Here is a 12,916-nt window from a genome sequence, read left to right on the forward strand (position 1 = left end):
CTCATTACGGATGGTTGTGAGCCACCATGTGGTTGCTGGGATTTGCACTCAGGACCTTTGGAAGAGCAATCAATGCTCTTAAACACTGAGCCATCTCTCCAGCCCCGAAACGAATGTTTTTTAAAAACATAGATGTCTGGGCATACTTGTATGTGCCTTTAATGCCAGCCCACAGGAGGCAGAGGCAGGCATATCTCTGTGAGTTCAAGGTCATCCTGTTCTACAGAGATAGTTCTAGCATAGCTAAGGCTACACAGAGAAATTCTGTTCCAAAAAACATAGCTAAGATTGTAAATAGAAAGGAGAAAGTCTGCAGTCAAAGAGAAGCTGCCCAGTTGATGGTCTGTTGCTGAGGCCTCATTGTCCTTGGAAAGACTACCCACACCCATCACTTTATGGAGAGACTACATATGGAGTAAAACATTTTGGTTTCTTTTCACTTTATTTTCAGAGTATAGCAGGTAGGATTTTCTGGGTTAGTACCGAAATAGAAAAGAAACCAGTGTAGAACAGGGCCCTGAGGGGGATGGAGAGATGGCTCAGCGGTTCTTCTAAAGGTCCTGAGTTCAATTACCAGCAATTACATGGTAGCTCACAACTATCTGATAGGATCTGATGCCCTCTTCTGGTGTGTCTTAAGGCAACAATCTACTCACATACATAAAATAAATAAATCTTTAAAACACAAAAAGCAAAAAAACAGGGCCCCGAAAGAATTACATCTTTAGTTACAGATGAGGAGAAGAGGCAGCAGTAGAGAAATGAAGACAGTTATGTCTTGGCCAAGGGTCTAGATTAGAGAAGAACAGTCCTGCCTGAAAATGTCCCCTTTGTTAGGACTTTAATTTGCATTACTTGGCAAAGCCTTAAAGGTGGCCTAGGACAGCAGATAAAAATAGGTTTTGTGCCATGTGATGTTTCACATCTTAGGCTTACTTACTTGTCAGTCAAACATATATGCTGTAGACAGAATATAGACTTTGCATGACAGAGGTGCTTAATCTCACCACCACAGAAAAGACCCAGGATAATAATAAACAAAAAATAAAACAAAACATAAAAACACAAACAACAAACAAAAAAGCTATGAGCTTACTGTCTTCTGTCTGAAATGTCAGGGGAGAGGTGTACATTAGTATAGGTTAGAATCAGTGGACGCCACAAACAATTAAATCCCCAAGAGGACAGGCCATAGATTTTGTTAATTTAGAACATAAAATTACCTGGGCATAGTGGTGCTAATCTAGTCCCAGCACTCTGGAGGGAGAGACAGAAGAATTGCAGCAAGTTTGGGGCCAGTCTGTCTTCTACATAACTCCAGGTCACTCAGGGGTACATAGACCTGCTCCTACCTCCGAGAAAAAAGAACATAAAATAATTTTGACAGTGCTAAGGAGAAGCTGGATTGTGAGCCCTCCCACATTTCTTCTGTTCTTTAGCCAGAAACAAGTCTTCCTTCACTACTGAAGTGAATATTTAAGGTAGAAAAGTAATGGAAAGCAGACATATCCATAACATGGATAGGGCTCATTTGATAAGTGCTTCACATAAAGCAGTCATGGTAGTTCACGGCTGTAATCCCAGCACTCAGGAGGTGGAGACAGGAGCATCAGAAGTTCAAACTGATCCTCGGCTTGATGGAGTTGGAGGTTAACTTGGTATAAAGAAGATGCTGCTTCCCCTAAAAGAGATAATTAGAACAGAAACTTTGTGCTGGTGATTCCTTTGATATTATTGCCCCCACCTCAGCCCTGTACTCTGTAATGATGGAGTTTTAGTAAGGGTATGCTTGGACTGTCAACATGTTAACTCTTCATCTGAGCAAGCAGTGACCCTAATGGGGTCCTACCCACCCGTGTAGATAGTGAGGCTTTTACACTAGAGTTGTTGAAATTAAAGTTTAGGACAAGTGCTATGGAAGTCCGAGTGTAACGGCATCTTAACAGCTTACTTACTGTAACACCGTAGGCGGTGATGGTAAAGACCCTTCCTGGTCGTTCTTTCCCCACTATGCTGAAGGTAAGTGATGTGGCTGTATACAGCAGTGTATAAGACTCGGGGTTTGGGACTTTTTCATTCTAAGGAACTAATAACACCTCTGAAATGTTGATTTGTGCAGTAGTTTTGTCTTTATCTTCAACTTGAAATCTAGCGCTTTATATTACTCTCAACAAATAAATGGTTGCTCTTTAACTTGCTAATATTTTTTCTCTGAATATTTTAAACTACATCTCTTAACTCTTCCTTGAATTTTAAGAAAGTTAATTTGGGGCTGGAGAGATGGCTCAGCAGTTAAAAGCACTGACTGCTTTTCCGAAGGTCCTGAGTTCAAATCCCAGCAACCACATGGTAGCTTACAACCATCTGTGATGAAATCTGATGCCCTCTTCTGGTGTGTCTGAAGAGAGCTACAGTGTATTTACATATAATAATAAATAAATCTTAAAAAAAAAAAGTTAATTTAACAGACAGTGTTTACTTGAAGGTTCTGAGTTCAAATCCCAGCAACCACATGGTGGCTTACAACCATCTGTAATGAGATCTGATGCCCTCTTCTGGTATGTCTCAAGAGAGCTACAGTGTATTTACATATAATAATAAGTAAATCTTAAAAAAAAAAGAAAGTTAATTTAACAGACAATGTTCACTTAGATGTTTAGCATTTTAATTACTGATACCTTCATTTTCTTAGGACAATAAGACTTAGACTTAAGATTTAGATGTCTTCTCACTTGTAGGAAACAGTAAGCACATATTTGATACATTACAAATGATGTCCATCGATGAGAGGAATGATTTAAATATGGTTGAGTAACTCACTAGTTTCCTGGTATACCAGTGGTTGGGAGCTGTAGGAATAGAAGGAAGCAAAGAGCCTTCCCAGCATCCCAGCAGCCTCCTCAGACAAGATTCCTAGTTCTGATAGAGAAGTGCAGTCCCTCCAGCACCAGGACAGTACAAGTGTCTGATAAGCTGGGACTGACATAGGTTCTGAAGACCTGATTTAATTGGAGTTAACGCATGATGTCAGTTAGTGTCCTTTAGCCCCATTTTCAGGCCCTGGTAAGATGACTTGCAAGGACATGGTAGTATGTCACACACTGTTACTTGGTGAGCTAGGTAGAGTACTGTCTTAATGTTATCTTAGTTTTGGCAGTCTTTTCAAGATTTCTAGCTTTAAAATAAAGGGCCCAGTACTGTGGCATGTGACTTTTTTTTTTTTTTTCTTTTTTCTTTTTTTCGAGACAGGGTTTCTCTGTATAGCCTTGGCTGTCCTGGAACTCACTCTGTAGACCAGGGGCATATGACTTTTATATCAGTACTTGGGGGGCAGAGGCATTTACATCTTTGTGAGTTCAAGGCCAGCCTAGTCTATATAAGGAGTTCCAGAACATGCAAAGCTATAAACAGACTTATATCAGAACAAACGAAATAACCAAAAATTAATAATTTTAATCATCATAAGAATTTATTAGTCTTATAAAAACTAAATTTAACATTTGTAAATTAACTCTATATTTTTTTCTACTATAATGCTACTTATGCTAGGAATGTAGCCCCAAAAAAGACCCAAAAGTTCCTGCATCCATGGTGGCTTCAGGTGGTGGTCCTTCCACGAGCTCCAGCACATCCATCGTTGCCTCAGCCAGCTCTAGCTCAGCACTAGCCCAAGAAACCATCTGCCTTGATGACTCCCTGGATGAAGACCTTGCTTTCCCCTCAGCCTCACTGGATCTTGTATCTGAAGCTTTAGCTGTCATCAACAATGGGAACAAGGGCCCCTCAGTTGGTTCAAGGCTAAATGTGCCAACTACAAAACCTCGTCCAGGACTGAGAGAAGAAAAGCTAGCAAGTATCATGAGTAAGTTACCACTGGCTACTCCCAAAAAACTCGATTCTACTCAGACCGCTCACTCACCAAGTCTTATTGCTGGTCACACGGGACCAGTACCAAAGAAACCCCAGGATCTAGCTCATACTGGTATTTCTTCAGGCCTTATTGCTGGTTCTTCAATTCAGAACCCTAAAGTTTCCTTAGAACCTTTGCCAGCCAGGCTACTCCAGCAAGGACTGCAAAGGTCAAGCCAGATACATGCTTCTTCCTCTTCACAGACTCATGTCTCCTCCTCCCAAGCCCAAGCTGCTGCCTCCTCTCATGCTCTGGGAACATCAGAGGCCCAAGATGCTTCTTCATTAACACAAGTAACAAAGGTGCACCAGCACTCAGCTGTCCAGCAGAACTATGTGTCTCCATTACAAGCCACCATTAGTAAGTCACAGACCAACCCAGTGGTGAAATTAAGTAATAACCCCCAACTTTCCTGTTCGTCCCAACTACTCAAGACTTCAGATAAGCCACTGATATATCGTCTCCCTTTGTCTACCCCATCACCTGGAAATGGTTCTCAGGGGCCTCACCCCCTGGTTTCTAGGACAGCACCGAGTACCACTACCTCCAGTAACTATTTAGCCAAGGCTATGGTGTCACAAATCTCCACGCAGGGTTTCAAATCTCCTTTCTCAATGGCTGCATCTCCCAAACTTGCCGCATCTCCCAAACCTGCCACATCTCCCAAACCTTTGCCCTCACCTAAGCCTTCTGTTTCACCCAAGCCCTCTCTGTCAGCTAAGCCTTCAATATCTACTAAACTGATTTCTAAGTCCAACCCAACTCCCAAGCCTGCTGTATGCCCAAGTTCTTCTAGTTCAAACACACTAGTAGCCCAGAGTAGCCACTCCACAAGCAACAACCCTGTCCATAAACAGCCTAGTGGAATGAACATCAGCAGACAGTCTCCCACTCTGAATTTGTTGCCCTCAAATCGTACTTCTGGCCTTCCGACTACAAAAACTCTTCAGGCCCCTTCTAAACTAACAAACTCATCATCCACTGGAACTGTTGGGAAGAACAGCTTGAGTGGAATCCCAATGAATGTACCTGCCAGCAGAGGTAGCAACCTTAACTCAAGTGGAGCTAATAGGACTAGTCTATCTGGGGGAACAGGAAGTGGAACACAGGGTGCTACTAAACCGTTGTCTACTCCACATAGACCAACCTCTGCCTCAGGGTCTTCAGTGGTAACAGCCAGTGTGCAGGTATGTATGGACTGTGTATTTATATAATGAATGTAAGATTGAGCAAACTTTCTGAGTCACCTTAATGACTTTCCAGGTGATACATATAACACATGGTATGTGTTTAAAATGGGCTGATGACAGCCATGCCTATGAAATGTTCTCAAAATTGACATCATATTGTTGGGTGAAGTTTTCATTTTAATGTGGGTTTTTTATTTTTTCAACCAAGTATCATGTTAGGCCATGTGTGTGGTGCCATACACCTGTAATTCTAGCACATGGAAAGCTGAAGCAGGAAGAACTCAAGTTGAAGGCCAGCCTGGGCTATATGAAGAGGATTCTCAGCTAACCTGGGCTGCATAACAGAGTCTTAAAAAAATAAAACTTTAGACGGTGGGCACATTAGCTCAGTTATAGTCTGTCTAACATGTATGAAACCCCAAGGTCAGTCCCAAATACTAGGAAAAAATCATATTTGCCTTAAGATTTGTTCTCAAAAACAAAACTTGAGTGGATATTTAAAACTTTATCTCTTAGCCAGTCATGGTGGTGCACTTCTGCAATCCTAATTCTTGCAAGGTAGAAGCCAGATGTTCAAAAGTTCAAAGTTATCTTTGGTTACACGTCAGGTTCAAGGCCAGCATGGGCTGTATGACACCCTGTTGGGGGGAAAAAATCTCCACAAACTCTCTCTTACTAAAAGCAAAAACAAAATATTAGTAGTGCAGGTGTTTACTCGACTATCTTTTCTTCTGTCTTTATAAATGTGTGAGAGGGCATGATGTGCATATTGGGTGCAGTGCTTAAGAAGGCCAGAAGATGGCGACAGATCCCCCTGGTGCTGGAGTTACAGGCAGGTGTCAGCCTGACTTGGACGCTGGCAACCAACCTCTGTTCCTCTGAAAGAGCAGCAAGTGCTCTTAACTACTGAGCTACCTTCTTTAGTTATTAAATCAAAGTTATACATTTGTATTTTTTCTTTAAGCATTTATCCTCTCCAAAATTTTATTTTACATTAACCTTTTAGTTATATATAATCCTGTCTGCTTAATGTGGAATGCCTACATACCACATCTTCCCAATTTGTTAATTTTTAGTGTAAATTTGCCTCTCAATTAGTCAAGGCCTGTTTGCTGGAAGGGACATAAATAGTATTTCCTTCACCATTGCTGTTGCATACCTGATCACATCGTTGTGTGTTATAACACTTACCTGAGGGTGCACTTCCTGGCTCACAAACTGCCACTCAGAATTCCTTGCATGGTATTTAGGATTGTAGAAAAGTCTGAGGCTGTGATGATTATATTATACCCTTTTATAAGTGATATGTTTTCTCTGCTGAAAGTAGAAAATGTACCTTTAAATCCCAATTCTTAGACTATAGCTGTGTTTATCTAATGTCATTAATTTTGTACTTAGGACATAAAGAACCTCAGACCTGAATATTTTTTCAGCTCAAGAATATTATATTTTCAGTCAGTGAGATGGCTGAATGGGTAAAGATGCTTGCTACCAAGTGTAACGACTTGAGTTCGATCCCTGGGACCCACATGGTAGAAGGAGAACAGACTTCCGAAAGTTGTCCTCTGCCCTCCACACCCACATACCATGGCACAGTACTCCTGCCCAAAAATAAATGTAATTTTTAAGATTTTTTTTTTTTTGATAAAAATAAAGACTATGTTATTCTGTTTGGTAGTTGTTTCTGATTCAGTGTTTTGTTTAGAGAGTAGACATTTGTATACAGACCTGCCTACCCGTCCCTGGAGCTGAGATTTCCAGCATGTGCTACTACACCCAACCTAGTTGAGGGCCTTTTTTTTTTTTTTTTTTTTTTTTTTTTTTTTTTTTGAGACAGCATCTTACTCAGTAGTGCAGGCTAGCTTCAAGATTGTAGCAATCCTCCTGCTGCAGTCTCCCAACTGCTGAATGACAGCCTTGGACTTACATATCTGATACGTTGTTCATATATTTCTTGGCTCTGACTTTTTTTTGTTTTGTTTTTTGAGACAGGGTTTCTCTGTGTAGCTCTGGCTGTCCTAGAACTCACTCTATAGACCAAGCTGGTCTGGAACTCAGAAATCTACCTGGCTCTGCCTCCCAAGTGCTGGGATTAAAGACATGCACCACCACTGTCCGGCTTGGCTCTGACTTCTGAATCATCTTGTACTGTGTTCATTTTTCTGCCTTGTCTATATTTTGAGGCTTTCAAGAGACTTGTTCTTCATATTAATGATGTGGCTTCTTTAATATTTTTTCCTCCTGGAAGTAATGTATATTCACTACGAGCAAATTTAGAGACAAGAAAAATGCTACCCCTGTGTACCACTTTTTATTTATAGGGTGTTTAAAGCTGTTTTCAAAAAGCTGTCTTACATAATATTGCATTGTAAATAGCTTTTTGAAAATACATGGGCTGGAGAGATGGCTCAGTGGTTAAGAGCACTGGCTGCCCCTCCAGAAGTCCTGAGTTCAATTCCCAGCAACCACATGGTGGCTCACAGCCATCTGTAATGGGGTCTAGGGCCCTCTTCTGGCATGCAGGTGTACATGCAGATAATCATACATTAAATAAAAAAACTCTTTAAAAAAAAAAAGAAAGAAAATACATATTTTAGGAGGTATAGGTACTTAAATCTTTGAGAACAGGACTCATTTGTGAAATGAGTTGTCAGTGCTTTAAGTTCTTGCTGCTTCTTAATTTGTGGAAAGGTAATTTAATGAAGTTTTACCTGTGATATTTTCAGAGGCTTCATGCAGTTTAGTGTAAGACTTGGTGTTGAATACACATTTAATAATACTAAGTTATCATTCTTCCACTTATATCATTTTTCCCCATTCCTATGGGTTCAGGAGTACTAAAACAGAACAAATCATAAGAAAATAAAGCCGAGTGAGGTGTTCTTCATCTATATCCCAGCACTAAGGTGAAAGGATCACTTGAACCCATCAGCTCAAGATCAGCAAGATAGTAAGACCTTTCCTCCAAGAAAGGGGTAAAGAAAAAGGCTAGAGAGGTAAATAATAAAACTCAGATACACTGATTATAGGGATTCTTTGTTAAAATGGTTAATTATAGATAAGATCTTGGAATTAGCCTTCATTTCTGTTCCTATTTACTAAAGAAGCAACTTTCTAAAATTAGCCTTTAATTTGATCAAAGAAAAAAGAAATGAAATTCCAACAAAAGTAGCAGTTCCTGATCCATACTCTTCTCCTTCCCGTCCACAGTTTTGTTTCTCTGAGACAAGGCCTCAGGAAGGCCACTGCTTCCTGTGTGTGGGGTGTAGGCATGCTCCACTATGCCCAGCTTGAAGAAGTAATGAATGGCAGCCAGGTGTGCTGTGGCTCACCGTATGCCCAGGCAGAGGCAGAACATTGCTGAGTTTGAGTTCAGCCTAGTCTTCCAAGTCAGTCAAGGCTACATAGTGAGCAAGTACAGGAAGGAAGGAAGGAATGAACGAATGAATGAATGACAGACTCTTAATTTTATAAATGTTACCATTGGTTATCTTTTAACTTCCATTATAAAAATAAGAATTTTAGTTCTCGTATAGCTATACCATTTTGCTGAAATGGTGATCAGATTTTGTTAAATCTCCCATGACATAAGTATTATCTTTGCTCCACTACCAGAGATATGGCTTCGTCACTTTCTTATTATAAAATGTTAAGGGAGTTTTCTACACTTAATATAGGTTTTGTGTATTGTTCTTTACTTCATTGCCTTCAAGTACCTGGTTAAATTGTCCTTCACTTCTTTTCACCTCTGAAATCTGTCTGACAGTCTTATATTTCATTATCATTTATGCCAAAGGAAGCTATTCACTATCTTAAGAATAACTGATCTGTCAGCAAGAAAGGTGCATGACAAAAATCTGTGCTCCAGACAAGTTCCTTCCTGGTACTCTTCCACCCCCAAGTGGCTTTATGACACGGAAAGCCCAAGGTGTCCGCCTTCTTTGATCTGTTTTTTATCTCTTACTGGTTTGACTGGGGGGTGGGGGAGTCAACAGTTTGTTTGCATCATGTAGCCTCTGGGTGGTAGTTGTCGTGCAATAGCATCTCTGAAGTGTTCCCACCTGTTCATGGCCTCCGGGTGCCTATTGAACCCAGGTGCTAAAAGCAGATGTTTCTTGATGAGGGAGTAAATTTGGGGCCTGTTGCTCTCAAAGGCTGCAACCCCCTGTCTGCAAGGCATCTGCAGTCCTATCGGAAGCACAGTGAAAAGATAGGTCATTTAACAAAGGTTGGAAGTTCAAATCTTATTATTAATTCTGTCTACTTTCTACTTAACTTTCCTTCCAGAACATTTTTCCTCTTTCTTGACCTTCAACTTACTGACTTTACATGACCCCATATTTGCCTCTTTATGATTCTAGAAGTCATCATTCAGTAAGCAAACTGAATATTATGTGCCAAGGTCTCTTCTCTGTGCTGGGGAACCAGGGTGAACAATATTCTATTACCCGCTCTCGTGGAACATACCTTTTACATAAACTAAACACAAGTTGTAATTTAAGAAAAAAGAAAAAGCATGTGCTATGAGAAGATTGTTGCCAGGCAGTGGTGGCGCACGCCTTTAATCCTAGCACTTGGGAGGCAGAGGCAGGCGGATTTCCGAGTTCAGGGCCAGCCTGGTCTACAGAGTGAGTACCAGGACAGCCGGGGCTACAGAGAGAAACCCTGTCTCGAAAAACCAAAAAAAAAAAAAAAAGAAAAGATTGTTAAAAATCTTTGGTTGTTGCTAAGATCATAGAAGGCCTATTAAACGAAATACTATTGAATTTGAGCAGAGCATTGGAGAAATAGGGTACAGCCAATGTGTAGAGAAGACAGGAAATTGGTATGGGCTAGAGGAAACAACAGTAAAAAATGCCAAGTGAAAGAGTTGTGTGTTGTGTGAGCAAAGTATGGGGAGAGACCCACACTATGTCAAGGGGACCTGGTAGAATTTGAGATTTACACTGTGTGGAAAGGAAGCTGCTAAAAGGAGGTCTTAACTAAGAGAATGGTATGGCTACATTTCAGAATATTATTCTGGATGAATGGGAACTAGCTATCTCACCAAACTGAAGGAATAGCTTTATAAGAACAAGTGCCTGCCAGAGAAAAGCTGTTTCCATTAATAGTTTTTCTCAAAATGGAGAAAGCTTAGAAAACGTATCTGATTATGGGCACTGTATATTCTGCTTATCTAGATAATGTTGACAGCTTTTCTTTGCTCCCAGATGTTATAAACAGTGGGATTGTCCACTTCCTAAAGTGTCCCTTAAAGAAACTTCTACATGTCAGTGTAACTTGGAGGTCACCTGGCATTCCAGTTCCATAAATGAAATCAGATTTGGAAAATATTTAGAAAGTATAAGACATTAGTTATAACATTTTTTATTCCTAATATTCAAGTTATTTTTAAAAATAGGAACTTGCCCCAAATTATCTTTTCTATCTGTTGTAATACTTCAGTTAGGTTCTTGCAGAAAGACTTTAAAAAGTTCAACTCATATGCATTATTCACTGTTTTCACTGATGGAGTCCATTCAGGATACAACTTTGAAGACCATCTTGACACTACAATAGATTTAATGTTTAAAATGAAGAAATCATTATTGCTTACTTTTTAACTGATACAGGATCCTTTTTATCCTAGTTGCTTTAAGTGGGTATTTTTTCATAAGTGTACCCACTGTATATCAGAATTGGCATAGTAAAGAAAAAGGCTGGTAACCCTTCTAAGTGTCACATAACAGAGTGGTGAGGATTAGTACTTAGGTGTAAGGAGAAAACTGGGTGAAGAGGAAACTGTCCGTTAGTTATGAGGCCTGCAGACTAAGATTCCCAACACATGAAATAGAAATGCTTGCTGAAGGCAGGACAAAAGTGGGAGATCAGGTGATTCTAATTTTGGACATGTCAGGTTAAGTGTTGGAAACCCATGTGGTGTTAGTTGCTAAACTCTGATTCATAGGATTAAACCTGAGGTGACAGATCAGAACTGAGCTTATAAATCTCCTTGGTAACAAAGGAGAGGAGAAAGAGAAGGTAATGGAGTGGAAGCAAAACGAGATGGCTTCTGTAGCATGATCTCACTTTCTGTTCAGCATTTGTATGGACCCTGGAATGTATAATACGAATATGCCACATATGTATGGGATATGTTTTTCTATACATATATTTTCTAACACATTCAGCCCTTACCAGGCATGATGATGTCTGAGGCATTCCTATACTCACAGTACTTAAGACTCGGATTTCAATTTTAAAAAGCTTTTTGGAAAGTTCTAGCTGGCCTCAAACAGAGATCCACCTGACTCTGCCTCCCAAGTTCTGGGATTAAAGGCTTGCACCACTATTGCCCGGTGAGAAAACATTTACACTTAGTCTAATTTCAGAAAACCAGCTTTCAGCAGTTTTGGAGAAACTAGACTGGAAAATAGAGGAGGCTGTCCTTCAGTAAGACTTTTAAAAAGGGATACAAGTAGTATCAGATTATTACTGGGAGATGGGGAGAATCTAGAAATAACAGCAGATATGTAGAAAGAAAGTCAGTCTGGGGTGGGGTGTGGAGAGGCACTGTGCTGTCTGGAGTTGTGGTGTAGGTTGGGCAATTATCAACTCTAGAGAAGCACAGGTAAGACCAAGGATGAAGAGCTTTCAGAGGGCCACATCTTCTTCAGGTGCTGGCATGAGGGAGCAGTAGATAAGGACAATAGCATAGGCCTTGTGCCAGAGGAGTCGCAGTGGAAGTGGCTGGAATTACTTCCTAGTGACTCGAGTCTGGTTTTGGAAGGAGAAGCAGAGAAAGAGAAATGTAAAGTTTTGGACTTTGAGGCTTACCAGCAAGAATGGACATTGGACATCTAAGAAGCAGACCACAGTGCTGACAAAAGAGCTGGGTACACAAGAGTATTCAGCTGTCACTTGCAGAGTTTCAGAACCATTATTAGTAACTCTTTGGATTATATTTTTCACCTCAGTCTTAATTTCTTTGATTTGTTAGAACAGATAAAGAGACAGTCTTGCATCCATGAATATGTTAAATCAATTTAGGGGCAATGCTTTATTTCTTATCTGTTTTGACCACTGGTTTTTACACAGTCCACAGCAGGAGCATCATTATTGGCTAATGCCTCACCTCTGACTCTCATGACATCACCTTTGTCTGTAACAAATCAAACTGTGACTCCTTTTGGGATGCTGGGTGGCCTTGTTCCAGTGACCATGCCCTTCCAGTTTCCCTTGGAGCTACTTGGCTTTGGAACGGACACAGCTGGAGTGACAACCACCTCGGGATCTACCTCAGCGGCTTTCCATCACAGCCTAACTCAGAGTAAGTGAGGCTCTATTTTAAATGAGTAAATGAACCATCTAATACCACATTGCTATTGCCATGCAATCTATAAGAGGAAGTCAAAGTTTGGGGGTTTCTTAGCATAATCATGATTGTATTTCCATAAGTCAACTTTTAAGTATGCATGCTGTGGTATTAGAAAGCTCTTGGCGCTTGGACTTACACTGGTGTTAGAAAAGGCATTATTTCTAAGTTTGGTCTAAGGCTCTCACATCTTAAGATCACTGACAAATGTGTTTTCCTCTCAGATTTACTAAAGAGTTTACAGCCAGGAACTCAGCATGCAGCAACCCTTTCCCACTCACCTCTGCCTACACACTTACAGCAAGCATTTAACGGTAAGCAAGCTGCTTGATTCTATTGTAGATGCTGACTAAACTTTCTTCAAATGGTGGGAATGGAATGACAAAATGACAGGGAAATGTTTCATTTTTGTCCTCAGTGACAACAGCACTTTTAAGAAAAAAAGAAAGGATAAATGAGATC

At 40.4% G+C, this 12,916-nt stretch overlaps 1 protein-coding gene across 6 annotated transcripts in view; it reads left to right on the plus strand.

Annotated features, from left to right (window-relative positions):
• Positions 1–12,916, plus strand: part of Ubn2 (ubinuclein 2) — a 90,289-nt gene that overhangs the window by 52,239 nt on the left and 25,134 nt on the right. For 3 of the 6 annotated variants that reach the window (XM_031381576.1, XM_031381577.1, XM_031381578.1), the window contains exons 14-17: positions 1,969–2,019; positions 3,550–5,097; positions 12,178–12,409; positions 12,679–12,768. In XM_031381576.1, the coding sequence (XP_031237436.1) occupies positions 1,969–2,019; positions 3,550–5,097; positions 12,178–12,409; positions 12,679–12,768 (1,921 nt within the window). The remainder of the gene's footprint in view (positions 1–1,968; positions 2,020–3,549; positions 5,098–12,177; positions 12,410–12,678; positions 12,769–12,916) is intronic. The other 3 variants (XM_031381580.1, XM_031381581.1, XM_031381582.1) reach the window with 2 other exon arrangements.

The sequence above is a fragment of the Mastomys coucha genome, unplaced genomic scaffold (genome assembly GCF_008632895.1).
Source record: "Mastomys coucha isolate ucsf_1 unplaced genomic scaffold, UCSF_Mcou_1 pScaffold20, whole genome shotgun sequence".
Lineage (NCBI taxonomy): Eukaryota > Metazoa > Chordata > Mammalia > Rodentia > Muridae > Mastomys > Mastomys coucha.